The sequence below is a fragment of the Sardina pilchardus genome, chromosome 3 (assembly GCF_963854185.1).
Source record: "Sardina pilchardus chromosome 3, fSarPil1.1, whole genome shotgun sequence".
NCBI classification, from domain to species: Eukaryota; Metazoa; Chordata; class Actinopteri; order Clupeiformes; family Clupeidae; genus Sardina; species Sardina pilchardus.
In genome coordinates this window covers 39,240,059-39,267,145 of record NC_084996.1, presented here as the reverse complement: position 1 = coordinate 39,267,145, position 27,087 = coordinate 39,240,059, and the positions used below count along the sequence as shown (strand labels likewise).

Sequence of the window (27,087 nt, the reverse complement as noted above, 5' to 3'; positions counted from 1 at the left end):
ATTAAAAGCAAAAGGTGGCTACTTTGAAGAACTTAAAATATAAGACATATTTTCAGTTGTTTCACACTTTTTTGTTAAGTATATAATTCCACATGTGTTAATCTATAATTTTGATGCCTTCGGTATGAATCTACAATTTTCATCATAGTCATAGTCATGAAAATAAAGACAACTCCTTGAATGAGAAGGTGTGTCCAAACTTTTGGCCTGTACTGTATATGTGTATATATATATATATATATATATATATATATATATGTATATATATACAGCGCCCTCCATAATTATTGGCACCAATGGTTAAGATGTGTTAAAAGCCTTAAAATAAATTCAGCATACTCTCACACTGAACATTGTAGAAAAATATGGAAAATATAGAAAAATGTAACCTTCAACTTGAGTGATTTTTAAGGTGGGAAAAAAAATCCCTGACTGAGAAATAATATTCTTCATAAAATCACCTGTTCCACAATTATTGGCACCCCTAACAATTCCTAGGAAATAAATGTAATTAAAGTATTTATGTTATTTCTGTCATTTGTACAGTACTGTAGTTTACAAAGTCAATCAGAGTATGTAGGAACATTTAATTAGTAATTCTTAACATCCTGTTTCCCTGGGCTATAAATATGACGTGGCACAGAGGCCATTTCTCTTCAACATGGGAAAGACAAAGGAACACACTCATCAAGTAAAGCCTACCTTACACTGACAAGATTTGGGAAATAGAATAGAAGAGTTAAGCAATATAGCACGAGTGGGAGTGGGTTGTTGCTGGATATTCCCACGGGTGTTGTTGCCTGCGCCACTCGGCCTCCGGCCTCGAGGCTACGGCCGAACAACACCCGTGGGAATATCCAGCAACAACCCACGATCACGAGTGCTATATTGCTTTTATACAACAATTAGCCCTTTTCACGTGATGTCAGACGAAGCGTTGCTGGGTGCATGGTGCTTGATTGTATACACCTGTGGAAAGGGACCTGATGAAACCCATGAATACTTCTTCTTCTTCTTCTGTAGTATTTGGCGGCTGGACATGCCGGAGGATACCCAGCAACGCTTCGTCTGACATCACCGTGAAAAGGGCTAATTCTACCACTTGTTTTTTGCGTTAATTTCCCATTATAATGTAAACGTTTAAATCGCTAAAACTGTCTTGTTTGTAGAACTACTTCTCTCCGCCACGTTACTAGTTCTAAATGGTTGCTATGGCCAAAGGCCAGTCGTTAGTTCTAAAAGCACGTTGCTATGGCCAAAAGCCAGTCGTTAGTTCCATAGATATATAAAGCTTTTATATCTATGGTTAGTTCTATCTCTCCCGTTGTCAAGCAATGTAGCCTAATAAACGTTAGCTCGCATTGCGTCTGGTTAGGACCTATTTTTTACAGTCTATGATTAGGACATGCTTTTAGCTTTGAAACATCATTATTTTACTTAGCCTACATGCCATCCAACAATCTAATATCCACCTCCGTCATATTTTATGTTGTGAGCGTCTATTTCAGCTTGGATGCAACGTGACAGTTTGTTTTACACTTCACAACTTGACATTGTATCGCGGAGTGATTTATTATTAGCTGTGAAAAGTCGTGGGATATTTCAACTCATGGAACGTCTCTCGGCCCATCAGAATCAAAACAGCTTCATAGAACCCAATTGTTGTATAAAATAGAATATACTTTTATTGTCCCGAAGGAAATTTGTCTTGGACTACATTGCTACTGTACATGCTGCTAACATAAAAGTAACAAACATACAACATACCTGCATACACATACATGCACACATACCTACACATAACATGCAGAAAATAAATGAATAAGTAAAATAAGATAAAAACAGACAAACAGACAACCACCATGATGGACCATCCTTAACCTTATTGCACAACACCTTTGGCCTTTGGAAAGGTTCTTGAAAGATTGTAGTCTTTGAACTAATGTCCATCATTCAAGCTTTACTCAAAAGACTACAATCTTTCAAGAATCTTTCCCAAATCTTGTCAGTGTAAGGTAGGCTTAAGGCAGATGTGTGTCGACCTTCACAAGTGAGGCAATGGCTACAAGAAAATAGCCACTCGCACACCTGCCCATATCTATGGTCAGAGGAATCGTTAAGAAGTTTATAACAACTGGAACAGTGGTAAACAAGCCTGGAAGAGGACGCAAATTTATTTTGCCACCACGCACAGTGAGGAGGATGGTAAGAGAAATAAAAAAATCTCCAAAACTCACTGTTACAGAATTGCATCAAATGGTTGCATCTTGGGGTCACAAAGTCTCCAAAACAACCATCAGGCGTTATCTACATGCCAACAAGTTGTTTGGGAGACATGCACACAAAAAACCTACCTGCATACACATACATGCACACATACCCACACATAACATGCAGAAAATAAATTAATGAGTAAAATAAGATAAAAACAGACAAACAGACAACCACCATGATGGACCATCCTTAACCTTATTGCACATCTATGGTCAGAGGAATCGTTAAGAAGTTTAAAGTCACAAAGTCTCCAAAACAACCATCAGGCGTTATCTACATGCCAACAGGTTGTTTGGGAGGCATGCACATGTAGCAGGACTAGGTTCATGCTCCTTTTTGTTAGCTTGACCGTGCCCTTCTGAGTGGCTCTGGGCAATTGGAGGTGAGCCAATCAGTACGTGGGAGCGGCTATAAAGTCTTAGCTTTTATTTTGAAGGCTGACGTCGTAGCCTGACTCCAGCCTTCACCGCTCCCCGTATTGGCTTCGCCTCTGGCCGGTTCCGTATGTCCGCCGACTTCTCGGTAGGTGATGCTGGTATTGTGTTTGTAGTTGGCTACGTTTGTATCACTCAGTGGGCTAACTCAAAACATTTGGGGTTTAGGAGTGCAGCTAGTCGCCGAACATGGGCCTTATGACTGACCACAGCAGAGCGGTAGGTCACGTTAACCGTTTTTAAAGTATATGTACAGCCCTGCTCTAAGACCACATTTAACACTTTTAATAGCCTTAAATTTGACAATTTTGATTTATCACTTTTTAATACTTTTTAAAACCCCGCGGACACCCTGTTTCAACCATCCCTAAAGTTTAAGCGAAGTTTTTCAGGCATCTAACCAGCCAGCATCTAATGGTGAAATCACAAAATAAAGCTCAGAGGGTATAAAAGAGATCTCAGCACTTCAACATTTTCATGTTACTACCTTTGTGATCATTCATTCATATCACAGGCTTTGAGGTGTGTAGCCAATAGTGTAGGTCTACACTGAACGGCAAAAGTTTTCAGGAAATCATGTTTATTAAAGGGACACTTCACCGATTAGCATTAAGCTTTGTATCTGTAGAAAACCAGTCATGTTTTGGAATGGTTGTGCATCATTCCCACGGACCTATTACAAATCAGTGGGCGGGACTTCACTTGCAGAAACTAAAATACACTATATTGCCAAAAGTATTCCCTCACCTGCCTTGACTCACATATGAGCTTCAGTCACATCCCATCCTTAATCCATAGGGTTTATTATGACGTTGGTCCACCCTATGCAGCTGTGACAGCTTCAACTCTTCTGGAAAGACTTTCCACAAGGTTTAGGAGTGTGTTTATGGGATTTTTTGACCATTCTTTCAGAAGCGCATTTGTGAGGTCACACACTGATGTTGGACAAGGCGACTGGCTCTCAGGGTCCGCTCTAATTTATCCCAAAGTGTTCTATTGGGTTGAGGTCAGGACTCTGTGCAGGCCAGTCAAGTTCATCCACACCAAACTGTCATCCATGTCTTTATGGACCTTGCTTTGCACTGGTGCACAGTCATGTTGGAACAGGAAGGGGCCATCCCCGAGCTGGGCTTGGTCCCTTATTTTCAGTGAAAGGAACTCTGAATGCTTCAGAGTTAACCAAGAGATTTTGGACAATTCCATGTTCCCAACCTTGTGGGAAGTTTGGGGATGGTGGACGGTAATTTTGAAACTGATATGGCAAATAGGGATTTTGAAGATCTGTTATGTGAATTCGATACACGTGATTACCTGTAGAGTAGGAGCTGTAATACAGTGCGGAACAGGAGGCGTCCATCATAGCCTGCAGCAAGCCTGGCTGTCGATTAGGAGGCTTTGCCCAGGCTGGCTTGAGCTAGGATAGACTGGCTCTCACAGATCAGTTATTCACAAAGAAAATAGGTGTCCTTAAGGGTTGGATTTTTCCTTTTTTCTTTTTAATTAAAGCATAGAGATCAATTTCCAAAGCAACTTTAGCATGGGTGTATTCACTTATGCTGAGCACCTGTCAATTGCTTTGCTCTCCAAAATGGTCAATGAAATTTCAGTTGTCAATGTATGCCATTGTAAAAGGCTGATCCTCATCAAACTTCATAGCCTTCTTCATAATGACACAGAGAAGCATATCTTTTTATTCATTACATTTCATTTATCCAATTGACATTGATGCGCTAATTACTTTGTCCCATTTCCTCAACAATGACCAAAAAGCTGTGAAATGGCATGTCTTGCAAATTTGCTTGGACCCCACAATTACCGCTTGCAGTTATTTATTATTAATACAATTTTTAATATGATAAAACGTAGTAAAGGTGGGAGGTCGCCTAAAGGCCTATTCGGACGGGATTAGTTTTATGGGGGGACGTAGAGTAATGCAGGTTTATCATATGACCTCTGTAATATAAATGTCCAATTCGGACGGGACTAAACATCTCTGTTATTTTACCTGACATGGGAGGAGTAACTACGTTTACGTTCTGCCGTCACATCTTCGTCGCCGTGCACGTGATACTTTGCGTCAGGTAGGCCTACGTGCGGCATTTTCAGATTTACAACCTATGTTTACAACCTACACAAGTTGGTTAAACTAGCAAACGTTAGCTTTATGTTATGCCATAAGTAGTTTGAAATGGCTAACAATATCAAGCTAATAGGCAAACTAGCTAACGTCCTATTAAGAGCTGCACAGCATGTTATGTTTTCATTCAGACATTCAGTGGAATTGTTTTCAAATCAGGATGTGACGAAATATTACAGACATCTTTACAGAGGGTCGCGTTCGCACGGGATTAATTTTACCTAAGGTAATTTCTCCGGACCGTTTTACGGAAGGTAAAAGTGTCTGTAAATGTCACCGACATACTCCGTTATGTTTACTGACATGGCGCGTCTGGACGGGACTACATTACCTGGTAATTATTACTTTACCTGATGTCACCCCATAAAACTAATCCCGTCCGAATAGGCCTTAATATAATATAAGCTCTAAAACGCTGCGGGAAACACCGGACAAGTCCAACTTTCCTGAACACTGACTTTGTGTCTCATCCGCTGAAACTAAGAATTGTGTTTCATATCACTATAGCAAATTTTCCGATAATTGCTTGCTGAGATATCGCCTCATTTGCACATTTAATTATTAGAAATGTATGAGGATATCTATAAAGGGAAAAAAAAGTCCCACCAAATAATGCCAATTTCCTAGAACGTCCTCACAATCAGGTCCCAGGTCCACATACTAAGTTTGAACTTCGTACATCAAAGCGTTACTGAGATACGAGCTTACTTCCTGTATCACAGCGCCCCCTATAGAGTCCAAATGATACCAATTTCCTAGTGCATCATCACAATCAGTTAACGAGTCCCCTTACCAATGTTTGGACTTCATACATCAAAGCGTTGGTGAGATATGAGCTCACTTCCTGTTTGGCGGCTTCGCAGTCAATTTTGATTGGCTGTATTGAGTGGACGCTTATGCATATTGAAACTCTGCAGCTTTGCTGCAAGCCCCCAAATATCAAACCAGAATTCTTTCATTACATGGTCAGATAAACATTGAGATCACCTCAGAAAAGCTGTTGCTTCAAGAGTGCATGTACGCATATTTAATGAGATATTGCCTAATTTGCATATTTCAAAAAGATTTTTTGACAAAATGTAATACAAAAAGTATTTCTCTTAATATTAACATTAATCTGGTAGAAGTTTATGAAGATATCTATAAAGGGGAAAAAAAGTCCCATTGACCTGTAGTGTGATAATAGTGCGATAATAGGGTCACCTATTGTGGTTATTTTCAGGACTTACGTCCCGGATAGAGATTTTGGCACACATCCCATGTTGTTCAGTGGGGTCATATTAGTTAAGAACAGTTGAGATATTCTCCGCTAAATGAAGCGCATACAAATCTTTCTCAGGTCCTCTACTAAATGGTATTACACGGTTATAGTGACCAAAATGATCACAATTTTCGGTATTATCGCGCTATTTAAAAAAAATAAATAAAAATGTGTTCATATGTTAGAAAAGCACAAGCTGAGGCCTACACAAGCTGAAATAGTTTTAAAAAAGTGTGACAGCTACATTGCAAAAATATAGGCAAAACCTTATTGCCTTAAGCGGGATACAGATCATGCACAGTGACAATCCTAGTCTCTGTTCGACCCTCCAAACACACAATATGGCTTGTCTTGTTTCTATTTCATATTTTGAATTAATAAACTTTATACATTTTGCTAACATTTATAGTATTTTAGGATCTGCATAATTACTTAAACTACTTAACTACATAATTACTAAAAATATTCAGTAATTTGAATACTTCACATGGATTACACTTGTCTTTAATTATATCACAGGGGTGGTGTGTACAGTAGATCTAATTGAGTGCCTGTCACTTTAGGTTTCATTCGGTTTTAGGAAAATAGTCACGCATAATTCAAGGATATATGTTTTCATTACATAAAATGAATGTTCAAACAACTAACAAGGTATAGAAAATATTTCTGGTGTCATAGAAAAGATAACTATCTTGCAATGTTAAATTCTATGATTTAGGTAGGTTACCGTAGCATGGGATTGTGTGTTGTGTTGTCCCGTTCACTTTTTCCTTGGTTGTGTTTAATTGGCCAGGTGCTTAAGTTACTCTACCATGCCTTTGAGTTTGGTATATCTGTTATATGTATCCAATGAGTGACAACCAGTGCTCAAAATAAAACGTTACGGTATTCTCCTGATAATGGATTTAATATGAATGTGTACATAGATAGACGCAGAGTGGCTATATGACAGCCACAGCGCACGTTTGCGGTGAAAATGTTCCACCTTTTAAAATGTGTAGCCTTATCTGAATCGTGGTTAAATCCATCAAAATTGACAAAAGAATCAGTGCAGTTTTGCTTCATAGTAGCCTACCAGGCCTATGTCAAAAGCAGGCTCGGATGAAGCTGGAAGGAATTTAGCACACGGTTTCCAGGCCGTGGTTATCAACCGCGATAATAATGATATTTGAAATGAACACGGTAATTGTTAACGTCAACATTATTATCATGGTTAACCGTTACACCGGTAGCCTAATCGTTGCATCCCTAAAATATAACAGCAGGTAGCCTATACAACAAATTATTATAATGGCCTTTCATATCAATACATACAATTTTTTGTATACGATTTTTTTTTTTTTTGCTTTTGCTTAACTACATTATATTTTTATCCAACTTGCTGCAGCCCCCCTAGCGTCCCCTGGCGGCCCCCACTTTGAAAACCACTGGCCTATGATAACCGATTGCATTCCGTACTAGTCAAAGTTAAATGACTGCAAGTTTTGTGGATTTAAACATTGTAATGTGTTGTCGGTCTCTGCTATTGCTGCTTTTGATGTGTCAGATTTTAAATCTCCCGAGGTGGGTTGGACGTAGGCTAGTGTAATCGACATGACCTCTTAGATACACTGGAGAGAGAGCAATAAGTGTAGGCTACCCCTACATGAGGAATATCCCAAGTGTAAAATTGATTGCCAATGTGCTGCCTCCAGCATGACAAAACAAACCCCTAAAAAGACGTGCAAATTGCTGGAGTGCTGTAGTGTGAAAGCACCTGATACAACACACCTAGAAGCTTACGTTTTCGTTCACGTTGACTAATGTTATCAAACATTGGCCTAACCTTGGTTAAAGATGGTAAACATAGCGTTCATAACGTTGTTGACTTGGAAATCCTTATTCATTTTATCCACGTTTAGTTTGTGTTGAATGACGCTAAATAAATGTGGCCGCACTGTCAGCTGTGCATGCGAGTGTAGTTTTCACACTGGTTACGAAGGTAACTATGGATCTGTGAGACCGAGGGATGACCGTCACTATCCCTTTTTAGACCGTAGTGATGGTCAGAGTGAGGTCGAAACAGATCTGCAGCGTGTTAGAGAGATGTAGGCTAACTGTTCAGTGATATCGGGCGCTTTAAATACACGTAATACTTCCCTTGATCATCACTGACAAGTGCAGATTTTTTTTACGCGATTGCATTCACATAGCAGCTGTGGCGGCAACATTACGGAAACATGACTAGGTCGGCAGCAGGAAAAGTTCCGGTAGTAGATATGCGGACATATGCATTCAGACCGCACAACGGGAAAAAAACTACCGTAAAAAGTCAGTCAACATTGCGGAAATACACGTACAGATGGTACGGGTTGAGAATGCTCCTTTCTTTGCCGCACATCGGGAATCCCGAAGGTTCGGGACTTTGTAATTAAAACTGCAACCGCAAGGGGGCAACATAAGACCACCCTAATAACATGAAGGTTCGGCTCATCCCGGAAAACACGGAAAAACCCGAAGACACCGCGCTGGTGACAAGCTGAGAAAAGAGACATGACGCACGGCATGTCAGATTCATAGACTGTAAAAAATAGGTCAGATTGCAGTTGCAGAGTTTTCGAATGTTTTACAGCCTACCTCACAGCTCTCTCACGCGACGTAGCCTATAACTCAGTCAGTCCAGCAGAGATGCCAGAGCAACGTTTTGGTCAATGGAGAGGGAGAGAAATGCTCCGCATATCCGTCTCATTTAATCCGTCTTAATCATTAAAATGAAGGTGATGACTGGCAAAATTAATCAAACGACGTTTCAATAAACCATTGTTGAAATTAATGAAAATGTTTTTAGAAAATCGCCTATAGGCCTATCAGAAGGAAATAGCCTTCAATTCAACCTGAAAGACTCGATAGGCAACCTTAGATTACTAATTCATTAATTCATTACGGTTACAAGACCGCATTTCCGGGAATAGGCTATTATTGTCAAGGCGAAGATGAAAGAGATGGACAAGATGGACATTTAGGCTACATTTATATGCTAGGAATACTTAGAAATGTGTACAGGGCAGGCTATTTTAAAACGGAGGCATGTTCATTTTAACCGGCGACGCTGGGTACATAGGCTACCCAGCACTTGTTGTCACAGATTTTGTCCACCACTTTTGACAACTGAAAATAAAATGTATTTAACAGAAATCTCTTTAATACATGCCTTTGCTTGTCACTTTACTTATAACCGTAGGCTACATGCATGGAGAAGATCGCGCATTTTGTAACATTGTAACAATGGATGGTCAGATATGCGATAGGGCAGTGAGGGTGATTCATTGTAACCATCGACTAGTAAGCCTAGATCCGCAAAATAAGTTTCTAGCAACTTACATAGATCTCGGTAGGCATGTTCATGTTAATTCAGAGATAGGCATAGACTACCGTAGGCTACTGTGCGTCAAGCTATATGACAGCATTTTATCATGTGGTGAATTAATGACTAACGTCAGTTTAACATTTTGATCGGCGTTTAAAGTGCATGCCGCTTAGGCTAAGCGACAACTGATAAAGATTCTAGCTGTGGCACAACTGGTTAAGGCATCTATACCGCACTCTGGCGACCGGAGTTCGAAACCCACTCCACGAACCTTTCCGGAACCCATAAAGACAAAAGGCGTTTTTTATAGAAAAAATGAAAGATTTTCTCAGTTTTGCGTTTTTTTTATGTTTGCGATGTCTGCTGAAAGGAAAAGTTAATATATGAATTCGTGGTTCAGCGCGCACACACACACATTTTTACATTTACATAAGACTCAAATGTCTGTCCAGACGAGAGAGAGGGGGGAGGGAGCCAGTCGTCCTCAATGCTGCATATAGGTAGGCTATAATGTCTAGTGAACTGGTTAGACGAGTGTGGGGGAGGGGGAATGATCGCACAAGACAATTGCTCTTCATGAAATGGATAGTCTGACAGACGGCTGTCGATTTTTAAATGTAGCCTACTACATCACTTGAGAAATCGGACGTGGCACATAGCCTAATTATTAGGCTAGCCTACTGGATTTAATATATAGCAACCTATAGCAAGTCCATAGACTTTGTTCATCCTATATTATATGCTTTTAAAATGAAATGTGCTGCGGGGAAGCATTGGGGAAGTCAGTGTAGGTTGTCCTGTAACAATTTGCCTCTTATTATAATCAAGAGTATACAGCCACCACGCACATAATAGCCTTTCTAAAACGGATAGTTCCGGTCCTTGATTATGATTGGCTGAATCGCGTTCGATGCCGTTGTATATAGGACGATAAACACACACCTTGACCGCATTTTGTTCTATAGTAATGCGCTAGCACAAAACTAGCAGTGGCTGCGTCTTGTTGTTGCATGGCAACCATTCATATGGAGGGAATATATTTCTTGGCGGAAGAATGATTGTCTATGAATACAATGCTACTTTTTCGTTGCTGTGCCTTTGTTTCATGAAATCTTGCTAGATCGACATGGTAACCATTTTAGAAAAGCAATAAGCCACTCGAGTCCGTGCGTTATACTGTATAATCGAACAGCGAAGGCCGCTTCGCGTCGTGCCTAACAACGCCCCTTAGCTGTTCGATTATACAGTATAACGCACGGCCTCTCGGGGCTTATTGCTTAAATAAGGTTACGGGCGGATGCGAGCAACCCCATGCAAAAGAAGGCCTTAAGTTAACGGACAGAAGGCCTGTTTACATGTCAAACATGCATTAAATCTAAGAAACGAAAAACACAAATATCACACTGTATTGTGTCGTAAACAGTTAATGAGTTTGTGGCCACTATGCGCAACTGCATCGCGCAGTGAGCTGAAGGATAGGAGGACCGACACTTATTAACACAAAGCTTTGTAAAGCACTAACAACCACCCCTCAAAGTTCATTGTCCATAAGTCCAAACAATAAGTATAAATATCCGACAATCCAAAACGATAACGAGATCTCCCAGAAACGAAAAACAAGTTTGTTGAGTAGCCTAGTCCTTCCAACAATCTCAGCTTTTGCGTTTGTTAGATAAAAGGCATCCTGTCCTGCTGTATTCCAATGAGAAAAAATCATCCACAAGGTAGGCTAAGGGTCACGGTAATGCAGCATGCAGGAATCTATATATAGATACGCACAAAACTTTGTTAAGCCAGCTCCATACATAACAATAGCTGCCGCGCGCTCTCCCCGGCCTCCATTTAAACTAAGGGCGGCAAACCCATTCATTCGTGCCCAAAACGAATGAATGGGTTGGGAGAGTCGTCTGGCTGTGTCAGCAGACTGCAGTCGGTCTCGAGGGGTTAAATAGCGCACGTTACTTGAATTTTAATCTGAAGAAGACCACATGGTCGAAACGTCATTCCTTTGTGCTAAAGAAAAGAAAAGAAAATAAAAAAAGAAGGATTTCAAGTGTGCAAACCTTTTCCCATTTTTTGCACATCAAAGTGTTGCACACAAGTGTTGTGCACATCCCACCTTGCCCGGGGGATGTGCACAACACTTGAATTTTAAACCAGCTCTTCTCTTACCAGTAGCCTATATATAGCCATACTTTAATAATCAGATGTTATGCTCATTTTTGTAGGCTACACCTCACCGGCAAGCACGCACGCAAATGCTGCTTTTGCACATCTACAATATTGGCCAGGCTATATAGAATAGGCTTTTAGGACTGTATTTTGCCTTCGTGCAACATTAGTTGTGCTCAATCTACATTATTGTCAGTAAGGATAGGTGATATTACCAAATGGCGAACCTCGAAAATTATTTAGGATATAGAGCCGTGTCCATTACGCACTACAGTTATTTTTTAGGCTGTTTTATTTGAGTGTTTTTGTCTACCATGGCAAACATAGTTGAAACGTTCGCTCTAAACTTATGTATTTCCAATCGGCTTTCACAATCAGCTACAGCTGCGCGGCGCAGATGATCACCATGAAAACTTGCAATGTCTATACAGAACTGCTTTCACTTGCCCGAGTCGCGAACGCAACATGCACAACAACCGATATTATATATAGCAAACACATGTATTTCCAGCTCTCAAAACCGATGAGATCCAGATCTCAGTGGCCTCATAGCTGCCTACAGCCCATAGATATATATATCTATGCCTACAGCCATGCATACTAAGCCTAATGATAGCCTAATAGTTATGACATGAATAGCCTATTAATGACCTAATGTCGGAATGGCACGTTGTTTGAAAAAAAAAATACCGCCGAGTGGGGATATGTCGGAATGAACAGCGGATACCAGCTGGTTTGTAAAACATTCGAAAACTCTGCAACTGCAATCTGACATGCCGAGCGTCTCTTCAATACGGAAGACGACTTTAACTTATATCACTTAGCCTATATATTTTTTATAACAAAACGTGAAGAAAAAATACGAGGACTGACCATCTTGTTTCTCCGCGTTTCCCCCAATACCATGGCGACAAAGAGAAATAAATATGATTTGACATTTAAGCTGATTGTTGTCAAATTTGATGTTTAAATGAGATTAAGGAGTCGACTATTGACGGATATGCGGTCTTCATCATTAAAGGAATATTTCGGTATTTTACACTTTAACCCCTTTTTCTGTATTGCCTAGCATGAACACGAGTGTTTGACACCGACATATCGACGATTGAGCCTGTTTGTGCATTTCGGCACCTTTAGAATGTTCTCTGTATGGCGTTAACATTGCTCCCTATGTGCATAAACTATTCTGTCCTTAAAACACCCCTAAACGTTCGTTTTTAAAAATGTGCAGCTCACCGAGTGGTTACTGGTCTTCAATGATCTTCTATAGCAAGTTTCGCAGTGAAATTCAAATTCTGTTGTGTTATATTAGGCAAACACGGTTGTGAGTTATCTGAAAAATTACTTCCGGGATTTCGAAAATCCCTGATAAACTATTACTGAAGCTACATTTCGCTGTCAAACTTGCTATAGAAGATCGTTGAAGACCAGTAACCACTCGGTGAGCTGCACATTTAAAAAAACGAACGTTTAGGGGTGTTTTAAGGACAGCATAGTTTATGCACATAGGGAGCAATGTTAAGGCCATACAGAGAACATTCTAAAGGTGCCGAAATGCACACACAGGCTCAATCGTCGAGATCTCGGTGTCAAACACTCGTTTTCATGCTAGGCAATACAGAAAACGGGCTTAAAGTGTAAAATACCGAAATATTCCTTTAAATGCAGCTGAAATGCGGGTTGAAACTTTCTGCCACCTGGTGGTTGTTTGGGTACATTGCCTTATCCTCAAAAAAAATCGGCTTGACAGCCTGCGGGATCTCTTCGGGAGTCCCGCGGGAGAAGGTGCATTCTCAACCCGTACCCACTGTATGTCTGAAAGCGGCTTATGTTTACGTCTATGTTATACTTCACGTTTATGTCTGTTCTACTAGTCTATTTGTGTAAACTAGTTTGTAGTGGGAACAGTTTCAAAATTAAAAATAAAAAAGTAGGCCTAATATATATATATATATTTAAAAAGATCGAAAATTTAATTTAATTGTAACTTTAAAATCGAAAATGAAATCGAATCGAGGATGACACTAATATCAACATGGGCACTATTATTGATCACAAACTCACTTGGACTTCAAACACACAAGCAAGATACTCTAAAGCACAGCAAAGGCTCCATTTTTTAAGGAAACTGCGCAGTTTTAATGCAGACACAACAACTCTGACGTTATTTTATTTAACTTTTATTCAAAGTGTGGTGTCTTTTGCCATCCAGTGCTGGGGGGGTGCTCTTTCTGTCCAAAACAAAAACATGCTGGACAGGGTGACTAAGATGGGCAGGAAAATCACTGGATCTGAAATAAAAAACATCACTACCCTCACCGAACAGTACACCATCAATCTGGCCCTGAGGATACTGGATGATCCATCCCACCCACTTTTCTCAGAGTTTTCCCCCCTGCCCTCTGGACGTAGATTCAGAATGCCCCGGACTAAAACCAAACGTGCCATCGCATCATTTGTGCCGAGGAGCATACAGCTACTAAACAGAGCAATCCCAGGCACATAGAAATGTTTTAAATGTGCACCTTTTATTGTTTGGAATTTTCTATGCATTTTAGCTTTTAAGTTTTTATGCATTTTTAGCTTTTAAGCTTTTATGCATTTTAGCTTTTATGCATTTTAGCTTTAAAAAAAAATGTATTGGACTGATATCACTGCCATTGCTGTGTTGATTGTTGATGTTTAATGTTCTGTATTCTCTACGTCCTCAATGTTAGATGTTGTTGTGTCTCTTTTCATAGTATTTATTTATTGATATTTATTGTTGTCTGTGCTTAAATGTTCAATGTGGCTCCATTGAGTGCAAGACAAATTCCCCTCGGGGCAATAAAGGTTTCATTCATTCATTCAATATACTACCTGGGTGTATTGAAGGCATGTGTTGTGACATACAAAATGTATTAAAGACACTAGAAAATGATGTCTGTTCACACTTTATTAAAGCATGAGTGTCAGTGTAGTGTAGATTAAAATCTGAATCTGGGCATGTCAATGTCTACACATAACTGTTAGGCACAAAACAATTATTTTATTCCACTATTGCTCATTGTCTGCGCTTTGCAAACCCCTTTGCCTGTCACTTCAAAGGCAGAACCTTTGTAGGTAGCAACACACTTGGCATCTGTTTGAAGGTCAGGCTGCACTTGCTCCCACACTTTCTTCTTGGGATTCAGTTCCTTATCTGGTTCACCTGACAAGATATGGGCAATACAATGATGAACATGATACATTTACACAATCCCTAAACCTGACAGGCATTTTAAAATTGTAGATATCTACATGTGTTACTCACACGTGTCTGGCTCTACTAGACTATGTGAAAGCTGATGATGGACAGTGCAAGATGTACAGTTGTGGTCATTCATTTACATAAACATGCTAAAGTTGACTAAAAGAGGTATAAAACAAAATCATCTTTTGGGATTTGATCTTAAGAGTCATTGCATGAGAAAACCAGGCAGAGGTGGGAAGATGGGGGTCGGCCAAATCGGCTCATACTTTGTATATGTGATAAGTATGTGGAACTATGAACAGCCATATACTTAAAACCCTCCAGCTGTTTTTTGTTATGGAGTTCTGGGACCCCTCTCAGAGACCCTCAAAAATCCAACAATTCATGGCTGAAAATGACTGAAATTGCCATTTCTACCCTGATTATCCTGATAAAGATATAAACATAAGCTTTATATTTCCATAGAGCCTAGGTAGCATAGTTTTAAAGACCAAAAGGTGCATCGAGGGGTTATCTACACCACTGAAAGCAGAATTTTCCTCCCTCTAAATTTCGGTCATTTTTAAGAAGCATTATTTCGTATTCGCAGTGGCTTTGGTGGATGGTTTTACTGTTGCTGGAGAAAGGAACATCTACTGATTCAAAAACAATTGTCGTCTAATTGGGCCACACATAATGTGTGCCGTGTCAGGAGGGTCTTTAGCAGGATTTGTCGTGTTTTGACCTATGATAAACCATATTCAGATCGCCATCACATGGCCATACCATGGCATTACATCACAAACAGATGTAATGCCAGATGTTTGCGATGTAATGGCATGGTATGGCCACTCGGTGGCGATCTGAATAGTCTAGTTTCAAATGTATGACAACCCAGAACAACGATGCATGCAGAGGTCTGCACTCTTTGAGTGCTTTTCTAGTTAATTAAAGCTTTCTTTAACAATTTGTCATACAGTGACACAAAAATTGACCATAAATTACCCTATAGTGAGATATTATTGCCTGGTTTATTATACTCCAAAACCCGAAAAACCCCCGTAAAGACCCTCCTGGCACGGCGCACATTATGTGTGGCCCAATTAGACGACAATTGTTTTTGAATCAGAAGATGTTCCTCTGTCCAGCAACAGTAAAACCATCCACCAAAGCCACTGCGAATGTGAGATAATGCCTCCTAAAAATGACCAATTTTAGAGGGATGAAAATTCTGCTTTCAGTGGTGCAGATAACCCCCTAGTGCACCTTTTGGTCTTTAAAACTATTCTACCTCAGCTCTATGGAAAGATAAAGCTCATGTTCATATCTTTATCAGAATAATCAGGGTAGAAATGGCAATTTCAGTCATTTTCAGCCATGAATTGTTGGATTTTTGAGGTTCTCTGAGAGGGGCCCCAGAACTCCACAGCAAAAAAGAGTTTGAGGGTTTTAAGTATATGGCTGTTCATAGTTCCACATACTTATCACATATACAAAGTATGAGCCGATTTGGCCGACCCCCATCTTCCTACCTCCTGTTGGTTTTGCCTGGTTTTCTCGTGCAATGACTCTTAATGCTTTTATTTAAAAAAAAAAAAAATCCAGGAAAAATCCAACCTTTAAGGACACCAATTTTCGTAAATGTATCGTAAATGTATCGTAAATAAATAAATGTGCTTCAGGTATACTACAGTACATACCCCCATGTTAAATTCCCATAGAGGCAGGCAGACTTTTATTTTTAAACACCAGTTAATTTATGGATCCAGGATACTATGCATCCTGATAAAGTTCCCTTGGCCTTTGGAATTAAAATAGCCCCACATCATCCCATTCCCTTCACCATACCTAGAGATTGCCATGGTTTTATCTCAGTTAGCCTATTAGCTGGTTTGATTTGCATTGAACTCTGAGCACAAACAGGCTAAAAGGATAAAAACCATGCCAGTCTCTTGGTATGGTTAAAGGAACACTTCACAGTTTTTTCATATTAAACAACATTATTCTCTTAACTAAGATGAGTTGATACATACCTCTCATGTTTCAATGTGTGCACTCACTGGCTCTGGGGCACGGCGCTACTTTGATAGCACTTAGCTAGCCCAGTTCATTCATTAGGATCCAAACAGAGATGAAGTTAGAAGCGACCTAACACCTCCATGTTTTCCCTATTAAAATACAGAGAGCACTTAAGACTCAGCGCAGTAATATCCTCACTCCAAAGTGAAACTGAAAGTGCAAGAATGATGATATTACTGCGCCGAGTCGAAGTGCTCCCAAGTGTTATTCCGCCACACAACATAGTTATCCCTCTTACCCGCTTAGAAATGCACCACGTTTTATTTTGTCTCACCATACTTGGTCGTGTGCCTACTCGTGTTACTGTATTTTAATAGGGAAAACATGGAGATGTTTGGTCGTTTCAAGATTCATCTCTGTTTGGATCCTAATGAATGAACTGAGCTAGCTAAGTGCTATCAGAGTAGCGCCGTGCGCCAGAGCCAGTGAGCGCACGCATTGAAACGTGAGAGGTATATCAACTCGTCTTAGTTAAGGGAATAACGTAGTTTAATATGAAAAAACAGTGAAGTGTTCCTTTAAGGGTATGTGATGTGGGGCTATTTTAATTCCAAAGGCTAAGGACACTTGATCAGGATGCAGAGTATCCCGGATTCATGAAATAACCTTTAATGGCCTTTAAGGAAGAACATTTATTTATTTACGATACATTATTCCTTCACAAAGAAAATGAATGTCTTCAAAGCTTTGATTTTTCCTTCCTTTTTTTATTAAGGCATTAAGATCAATTTCCAAAAGATGATTTAGTCAACTTTAGCATGTGTATGTAAAATATAGCTGCAAGCAGCAATGAGGGGGCCAAGCAGTAGGCCGGAGTAACCAAGGCAACTCAACGCTGTTAGCTCAATGCTGCAATGAGACATATGGCCATAAGCCGTCAGAGCAAGTTTCATATCTAGCATGTCAAAAGTTACAAGCCAACTTGCATTTTTGCTATTTGCAGCTATGCTAAAGGTCAAAGGTCACCAAATTTCTTGGACGTCCTCAGGATCGGATCACGAGTCCATAAGTTTTGTTTTGATAGATGCAAAGGTTGCTGAGAGATGAGCTCACTTCCTGTGTGGCAGCTTCGCACCCCAGAGGTCAAAGGTCACCGAATTGGTGTGTTTTGGGTGGTGTACTGTGTTTGGTTTTCACCAAACATTGCGCTTGGAGTTCAGTGCAAAAACACATCTGGAATATTCTGCTACCATGTGGAAAAAGCTTTTATGGTCAGATGAGATTAAGATTTAACTTTTTGGAGACTAAGATTTAACTTTTTGGACTGCGCTCCAGGCGCTTACCAAACACAGTATACACACCCAAACACACCCAAAACACACCACACCTAGTGTGAAGCATGGTGGGGGCAACATTATGTTGTGGGGATGTTTCTCTTCAGTGGGGACTGGGCAATTGGTCAGGATAGGAGGGAAAATGGATGCTAGACAGCTGAATATGGGCAGGTCATTCACCTTCCAACACGGCAATGATCCTAAACATACTGCCAAAAGAACAAAGTAGTGGCTTAAGGATAGGATGGTGAATATCCTTGAGTGGCAAAGTCAGAGCCCTGACTTAAATCCTATAGACAATCTGTGGATTAACTTGAAGAGAGCAGTCCATCGCCATTCCCTACAGAATTTGACTGAATTTTAACAATTCTGCACAGAAGATTGGGCAAACCCCACTCTAGGTGTGCAAAGCTATAATAGACATATCCAGATTGAGGGCTGTAATGAAAGCAAAAGGAAGCTATACAAATTATTAAGTCAGGGGTATGATGACTTTTCCAACCCTGTTATTCTAGTTTTAAATTTTTTATTAATTTTCAGAACTGTTGACTTTTTTTTTCATTATTTAGATGTTGTACAGCTAAATTTGTGAATAAAACTGAAAAAGATTGTTTTTAAAATGGGTTTTGATTTCAGGCTGTAAGACAAAAAAAAGTAACTATCTCAAAAGGGTATGATGACTTTCTATAGGCACTGTATTCCGTGGATGAAGTTTGGTGTCGGTCGGACAAAATTTGTGAGAGGAGTAGGCTTTCAAGTGTTTTTGATGAAATCCAAAATGGCAGAAAATCCATCATGGCGGGAAATGACGTCATAGGGTGCGTTGAACTCAGGTAGGTCCAAGGATTCCAATGATACGTGATTTTTGAAAATCGGACCAATGGGTCAAAAAATTACGTGCATGAACGCACGTCCAACTTTGACCTGTTGGTGGCGCTAGAGCGTATAAGGTGCCGACATGAAACTTGGTGACATGAATCATTGGACTGTCCCCAATCACTGTGTCAAATTTCACCACTTTTTAACAGTCGGTTCTATGGGCTGCCATTGACTCCAATGGCGGAAGGCATAATAATAAGAAAACTAACAAACACAATAGGTGCCTTCGCAGCTTCGTTGCTTGGCCCCCAATTAATGACCACAATTGTAAGGTGTAGTTGTTTTCCACTTTTAGAAGATTCAGGTCATATTCAGGTTTGTGTGATTTTTGGCTGATAATCAAAGCTTGCAACAAAGATTTTTTCTTTTTATCTCAGGGGGTTATCAGGGTAATGGATACCAAGTTTTGTAAAATCATTACCTGAGAAACCTTGGCAAAAAACTTTATCCCCAGGCATAGCTCCTGTAGGAGGATCCAGTATCTCCACTTTGTCAGGCGAGCTTGCACACATGACCATGGCCTGGGACACCACTCCTCTCATCTTGGCAGGTTTCAAGTTGCACATGAGGACAACCATTCGGTTTTGCATCTAAAACACATTTTTGGAAAACATTAATGCAAGATAAATGCTGATTGCTACACAGCAGAATATTCCACCTACCACAATAGAGGACCACCTGTTTTCACTAACTTGTCAAAACTTCTAAGTGACTTGCAGTTGCATGACATTACTATGACCCTTCACAACCTACAAGTACTCGACAGTTTTAATTTTGTTACATATGTTGGGAATAATCTGGTTGCCATCATCCCCTTATTGGTGGATAAAATCCTGTCCCTGTCTCAACTGACTCAATTGGATTGAATTGAAGAATTGTTTCATTCATTTATTTATTCTCACATGAATGTACATTCCCTGGAATGTTTGTATGAATAGCAAGCTAATGAAGCTAACATCAAATGCTACCCAGATAGCAAGCATGATGCTGGCCCAGCGTTGGTATTGGCTAGCAGTGTTCAAGGTGAAATTTCAACAGTGAAACAATGGGTGCCTCTCATATAGGGATTTATCGGTCCTTCCTTCCTTCCTTCCTTCCTCGAGCCTTCCCCCGGTCATAGCCAGAGGTGGGACAAAGTCATTGTTTGGCAAGTCACAAGTCAGTCTCAATTCATTGCCCTCAAATCCCGAGTCAAGTCCCGAGTCAAGACAGGCAAGTCCCGAGTCAAGTCCAAGTCAAAGGCCAACAAGTCTCAAGTCAAGTCCCAAGTCCTACGTTTTGAATTTCGAGTCCTTTCGAGTCTTTTTTAAAATTGAGTGAAACAGGTAGTGACCGTTTATTACATTACAAAAATATAGGCAAAACCGTTACATATTTTGTTAACAATTTATAGCATTTTAGGATCTGCATAATTACTTATAACTAAAAATATTCAGTAATTTGAATACTTCATATTGATTACACTTGTCTTTAATGATATTGCAGGGGTGGTGTGTAGGTCTAATTGAGTGCCTGTCACTTTAAGAAGTAGGTTTCATTCGGTTTTAGCAAAATAGTCACGCATAGTTCAAGGATATAGTTTTCATTAAATAAAATGAATGTTAAAAAAAACTAACAAGGTAAAGGAAATATTTCTGGTGTCATAGAAAATATCTTGCAATGTTAACTTCTATGATTTAGGTAGGTTACCGTGGCATGGCATTGTGTTGTCCCGTTCTACCATTACATGACATGGAGTTTGATATGTATCCAATGAGTGACAACCAGTGCTCAAAACGAAGGTTATGCATATAACCACGGTTCTACAGTATGAGTTTCGGATGACCGCCAGAGGCGGTGCCTCTGGCGATCAGGAGAAACGAAATAGAACAAAACGTTAAGGTAGGCTAGGCTATTCTCCTCCTGGTAACCAGTGGAATGGATTTAATGTGATGAAGGCTCGGATGAAGCTGGGAGGAATTTAACAAGTTCTACACACCGTGATTCGTTTCTTGTTGGTCTCCACGTAATTTTTGTAGGCAGACGAAATAATCGGTATCATTTTGCTAGCGCATTCACGTTCGTTGTCTGGCCCTGGACTAATTGTTCTGCGTGGTTGGCCGCTGTCGAATCAAAACAATCTAATAGTGATTTGATTGGATCTTGTGCCGAATACGGGTCTCTGCCACACACGCACAGGCGCACACACAGAGATAGATCAGTCCGTGTTAACATACTTTATTCTTTTTATCTTTGGTTTTTTTATGGGAAGTAGCAAGTCTTTACAAGTCAATAGGCGCAAGTCCAAGTGAAAGTCCGAGTCATTGATGCTCAAGTCCAAGTCGAGTTGCAAGTCTTTTCATATTTTGTCAAGTCGAGTCTAAAGTCATCAAATTCATGACTCGAGTCTGACTCGAGTCCAAGTCACATGACTCGAGTCCACACCTCTGGTCATAGCCCTCCTACTAATGAATTTTGTGAAGGAAACGATGAAGGAACGAGCGAAGGATGGAGGAACAAAGCCTGATGAACTGCGAAAATGAGACGCCCTCGACTGTGTACACACCATTTTGAAAACGTTCAACGTCAGTGTAAGGGCAAAACGAACAGAACGCCCATCTCCGAAATAACACTTCCGCGTGGGATTTGCATTGAGCTCATGAGCATCAAACAGGCTAATAGGCTAACTGGAAAAAGCACCATGCATATCTCTAACTATGGTAAAGGTATGTGATGATGTGGGGCTATTTTAATTCCAAAGGCCAAGGGAACTTTATCAGGATGCATAATAACCTGGATCCATGAAATACAGTACCCTCCAGAATTATTGGCACCCTTGGTAAAAGTTGACTAAAAATAAGTATAAAAAATAATCTTTAGGTGATTTATTGTACTCCCACAATGAAAACAATGAGGAAAAATATACCCTGCAAGGCAAGCAAATTTATTCTGAGAAAAAGGAAAATCTCATAAAGAAATAAATATTTTTAACAAAAACAGCTTGTTCACAATTATTGGCACCCCTGAAACATATTATGTACAACATTTAACAGGAGCATTTTCCTATGTAAATGCAACATTTTAAAGTAAATCAGAGTGTCTGTGAACTTTCAGAAGTAGTTCATGACGTTCTTTTTCACTATGGTATGAAAATGAAGTCACTCAGAGGCTAAATCCTCTAGTCATTTTTCAACATTGGAGAGACAAGAGAATACACTAAATTGAAATAAAAAGAAATTGTGTTGACATTTGTAAGTAAGAGAATGTCTATGGAAACTAGGTATTTTGTTGAAAATGCCTATATTTCCAGTTAAAATTATGACTAAAAGGTTCTAATCATCTGGAAATGTGGCAAACATGCTTGGACAAAGACCCATGGCTATTTTGCTCCCACGCACAGTATGGAGGATGGTATGATAGGCAAAAAAATCCATAAGAACCACTGTTGAGAGTTACAGACAAAGCTATCATCTTGGGGTCACCAAGTCCCCCCCAAAAATCTTCAAAGTGACCTCACTGCTAATAGATTATTTAGACAGCATGTCAGGTTAAAGCCAGTAGAGTCATTTAATGAACAACGTAAATAGCAGGAGTTACTGAATGGTACCATGACATGTCTGGAAGTGTGGTCTATTGTCAGATGAAAATAAAATTATGCTCTTTTGCTAAAAACACTTAAGGTGTCTTTGGCGTACATAGAAGAATGACTATACTAAAAAGAACCCCATGCCTAATCAGAATTATGGTGGAGGGGCTGTGCTATTGTGGGGCTGTTTTAATTCCCAAAGGCCTTGGGAACCTAATTAAGGTGCATGGCATCATGAACACCAAGAAAAACCTGAACATTTTCAAAGGAAATCAAACAATCTCTGCCAAGGCCCTAAAAGTTGGTCATGATTGGATCATTCATCAGGTCAATGAACCAAAACAAATGCACAGATCAAAACAAATATGGTTTACTGAACACAAAATCAAGCTTCAGACATTGCCATAGCAGTCCCCTGATCTAAACTCCATAGAAAAACAGTGGGATGAGTCAACGAGAAGAATGCACAAGTGTGGACCTAGCAATCTGGACGATCTGGGAAGGTTTTGTAAAGATGAATGGTCTTAAATCCCTTACTTTGTATTCTCAATCTTTATGGGGTGTCAGAGAAGAATAGCACATGCTGTTTTATTGACAAAGGGAGGTTTAAGAAGGTATTACAAGTAGGGGTGCCAATAATTGTGAGTGACGTGTTTTTATTAAAAACATTTATTTCTTTATGAGATTTTCCTTTTTCTCAGAATAAATTTGCTTCCATTGCAGGGTGTATTTTTCCTCATTGTTTTCATTGTGGGAGTACAATAAATCACCTAAAGAAAATTTTTTAGACCTATTTTTAGTCAACTTTTACCAAGGGTGCCAATAATTCTGGAGGGTACTGTAGCTGGCCTTTAAAATAAAACGTAAAAAATCCTCCTGCTCCTATGGGAATTTCACATATGGGTCAAATACTTACTAGGGGACAATACTAGGGGTCAAATGTTATTCCTTAAATACCCCCTGTATTTAAGGAATAACATTTATTTATTTACGATACATTCTTCAATCACAAAGAAAATTGGTGTCCTTAGCGGTTTGATTTGTACTCATTTTTTTAATCAAGGCACCTTCAATTCAAAAAGACAAAATCAATTGTCAAAAGATGATTTTATATTCCTCTTTTTAGTAAACTTTAGCATGGGTTCAAATACTTATTCTACCCACTGTATGCTTAAGCAATATGTTGGCATGTTTCAATGATAAACATTAACTACAAGTGGTAACTCTCAGTCATGCGTCCGAAATGTAGGCTGACGTCTTGCAGATTGTTGAATGATTTTTTATCGAAATGTCAACGTCGCAATGACCTTCCCCACCGACCATAATAGACCTCTGAAGTTCGCCTACAAAAAAGCTGCCATCTTTTAGATCCGGTATCTGGCGATTTTTCCAATGGGAAAATAACATGGGGATATTGAATTATCGGACCTATTAAACTCTTGCAGGACGAAAAAACCTTAAATGCAGACGTTTTCCTGAACACACTTTTGTCCTCTGCCTTCTTGTGGATACTGTGACCTCCAGTCCGTGAAGCTGGCACACTTTATTTTTTGCTACCCCAGAGCTAACTTGCTAACTAATCTAATGGCATGTTGCATCGCAAGTTAGCTCTGGGGTAGAAAAATTCAAAGTCTTCCGCATTCACGTACCGGAGATCACAGTATCCTCTCGAAGGCAGAGGACAAATATGTGTTTAGGAAAACCCCTGAATTTCCGATTTTGTCATCCCCGCGAGAGTTTAACAGGTGTGATAATTCCAAATCCCCATGTTATTTTCCCATAGGAAAAATCGCCAGATACCGATCTCCTTATATGGACAAAGATGGTAGCTTTTTTGTAGGCGAACTTCAGAGGTCAATAGGGAGGGAAAGTGAAAACCAGCGCCCCAAGGGGTTGCGTTCCTATCGAAGAACAGCTCCAATGTTAAGTCACATAGATAGAGATGCACCGATAGATCGGCTGGTGACCGGAATCGGACGATTCTCACGTGATCGGCCATGACCTGCGACCGGCCAGTCAGTCTGAGACATGCCCGTCAAATGCAATCGCACTTACTTGTAACAACATCACTTAACTGAGTTAGCAAAGTTTGATGAAGCTAGCAAAGGCCAACAGTCAGGGCTGGATAAAGCGCTAACAGGCTACTGAGTTTTTCTATGCCTCAAACGCTGTGCTTTGCCATATTGCATGGAATTTACTAATATAAGCTGTCACTTCAGGTTACAGCGCTCATCACCGCCCGTCCTTGCCGCTAATTGCGTGCCCACAGCTGAACCACAAGCGCCGTCAACAAGCAGCAACATAGCCTAGGAGTACTGTATACTGCACTTAAGGCAAGACACGGCAGGAATAAACATTTTGCTTCGGTTTGTATGTGAAATATGTGTGACAAGGCAGCTTTATTAAAAAAAATATTTATTGATACCTGATCTAGAGGAATGTGCTTGACGAGCCCACTGACAACTGTTCGGGGAACAGGCTCTCCAACATCCACCTTTTCCACATAAAGTGCATCAGCATCTGGGTGCTTCTCAGCAGTGATGATACGGCCAATCCTCAGATCAAGACGAGACACATCCACTTTTAACTCCTCAGGCACCTGAGATGATGTTTTCTTGTCTTGTTTTTCTATGTGTAAAATGCAGACACATACAAATATATCATAAATCTGTCACATTTAATATGTTGAGCATTTTCATTAGGGATGCACTGACACTGATGCCAGCATCAGGTACTTTGCTCATTTATTCATAGTCATAAAAATTCTCCGGTACCACTTCTCCTCATTCCCCCTTACCGCATATATAGCTGTAATAGTAATCCAGCTATTATGTGTGTATTACTCTTAAAGGAACCACCACCATTGATACAAGAGTGTCTGCCATATTTTGTTGTTCCATCAGATTTTAGTGTCTAGGTAGAGATAGCATGGAGACAGTGCCAGTTTGGAGGCTTGTTCTTGTGTGGAGGCTCATTCTTAATCCATAGGATTTAATACAGGGTGCTTGCTCTTTTGTCAACTAAAAATTCCAGACTTTTCCCAAACTTTTTCCAAACTTATATTTTTTTCTTCAAGACCTTGACATTTTGTAGCTTTGAGAGTCAGTCTTGACTGGCCTGCACAGAGTCCTGACCTCAACCCAATAGAACACCTTTGGGATGAATTAGAGCAGAGACTGAGAGCCAGTCTCCTTGTCCAACATCAGCATGTGACCTCACAAATGTGCTTTTGGAAGAATAAAAAATGAACACACATAAACACATATATAACACATAAACACACTCCTAAACCTTGTGGAAAGCCTTCCCATAAGAGATGAAGCTGTTATAGCTGCAAACGGTGGACTGATGTCATATTAAACCCTTTGGATAAGAATGGGATGTCACTTAAGTTCATATGCAAGTCAAGGCAGGTGACCAAATACTTTTGGCAATATAGTGTAATATTAAAGATTGAACAGCAAAAAAACCCTATATTTTAAAATCCTTCATTTTTTCATCCTAAAGCTAGCCTGTCATTGACAAGACAATCTCCTGACAATCTCCACATCTCCACTTTGATATGAAACTGTTTTCAAACACAGGTGTAACTAATTCAATTAATTACAGTGCATGCAAATGCACTGTTCTGTTCTTCCTAGGCTTCTTCTTTTTCTTCTTCTTATTACATTGCATGTAAATGCAATGTACTGTTATCACTGTTCTTCTTCTTTTTAGGGCCTGAGCACCGTAGGTGCAAGGCCCTATTGTTTTTGCTCAGATTATTAGGGCCTGAGCACCGAGGTGCGGCCGCTGAAACAGCGGCTGCACCGTAGGTGCAAGGCCCTATTGCTTCTGCTCAGATTATTAGGGCCCGAGCACCGAGGTACCGTAGGTGCAAGGCCCTATTGTTTTTGCTGTCGCGTATCCTGCCAGGGCGCTCTCGCGGCGCGTCGGAGCAAGCACACTTTGCACTTTCCCACCGGGATATGCATTCTAGTTTTAAGTTCTTACCAGGGATAGGCCTACTATTTTGATTCATTTATGCTTGCTCTTGGTGCATTACATGCAGGCTTAAATTCTGCATATTAAGTTAGCCTATTCACTTTCGTTTTTGAGACCGACATAACATTAGCCTACACTCAGACATGACGTCAGATGGTGCACTCCGCTCCTGATGCACATGAAAGTACCGAAATTTAGCACCGTTCAATTTCACGTGAAGCAATACCCGGTAATACCGACGTGATTCGGTCGGTACCGGTAAAAGTACAGGGGTCGGTACCCAACCCTAGGCGTGAGTAGACAAAAGGTAATGAAATTAACACCTAAATGTGTAAATCGGACTTTATTGTTCTAGTAGTGTGAAAGAATACATGCTAAGGTGGCAAACCAAAGCAAAACAATGTTTACACCTGCCGTGTCTCGCTCTAAGTGGAGAATAACTCCTAGGCTACTGTAGGCTATGCCACTGCT

General features: G+C 40.1%; 1 protein-coding gene across 1 annotated transcript in view; it reads right to left on the bottom strand.

Moving 5' to 3' along the window:
* Positions 1–14,544: 14,544 nt before the first annotated feature.
* aimp1a (aminoacyl tRNA synthetase complex interacting multifunctional protein 1a) overlaps positions 14,545–27,087 on the bottom strand; it is a 44,385-nt gene continuing 31,842 nt past the window's right edge. The window contains exons 5-7 of the mRNA XM_062533277.1: positions 25,058–25,260; positions 19,489–19,657; positions 14,545–14,814 (exon numbers count right to left, since the gene is read on the bottom strand). Of these exons, the coding sequence (XP_062389261.1) occupies positions 14,648–14,814; positions 19,489–19,657; positions 25,058–25,260 (539 nt within the window). The 3' untranslated portion in view covers positions 14,545–14,647. The remainder of the gene's footprint in view (positions 14,815–19,488; positions 19,658–25,057; positions 25,261–27,087) is intronic.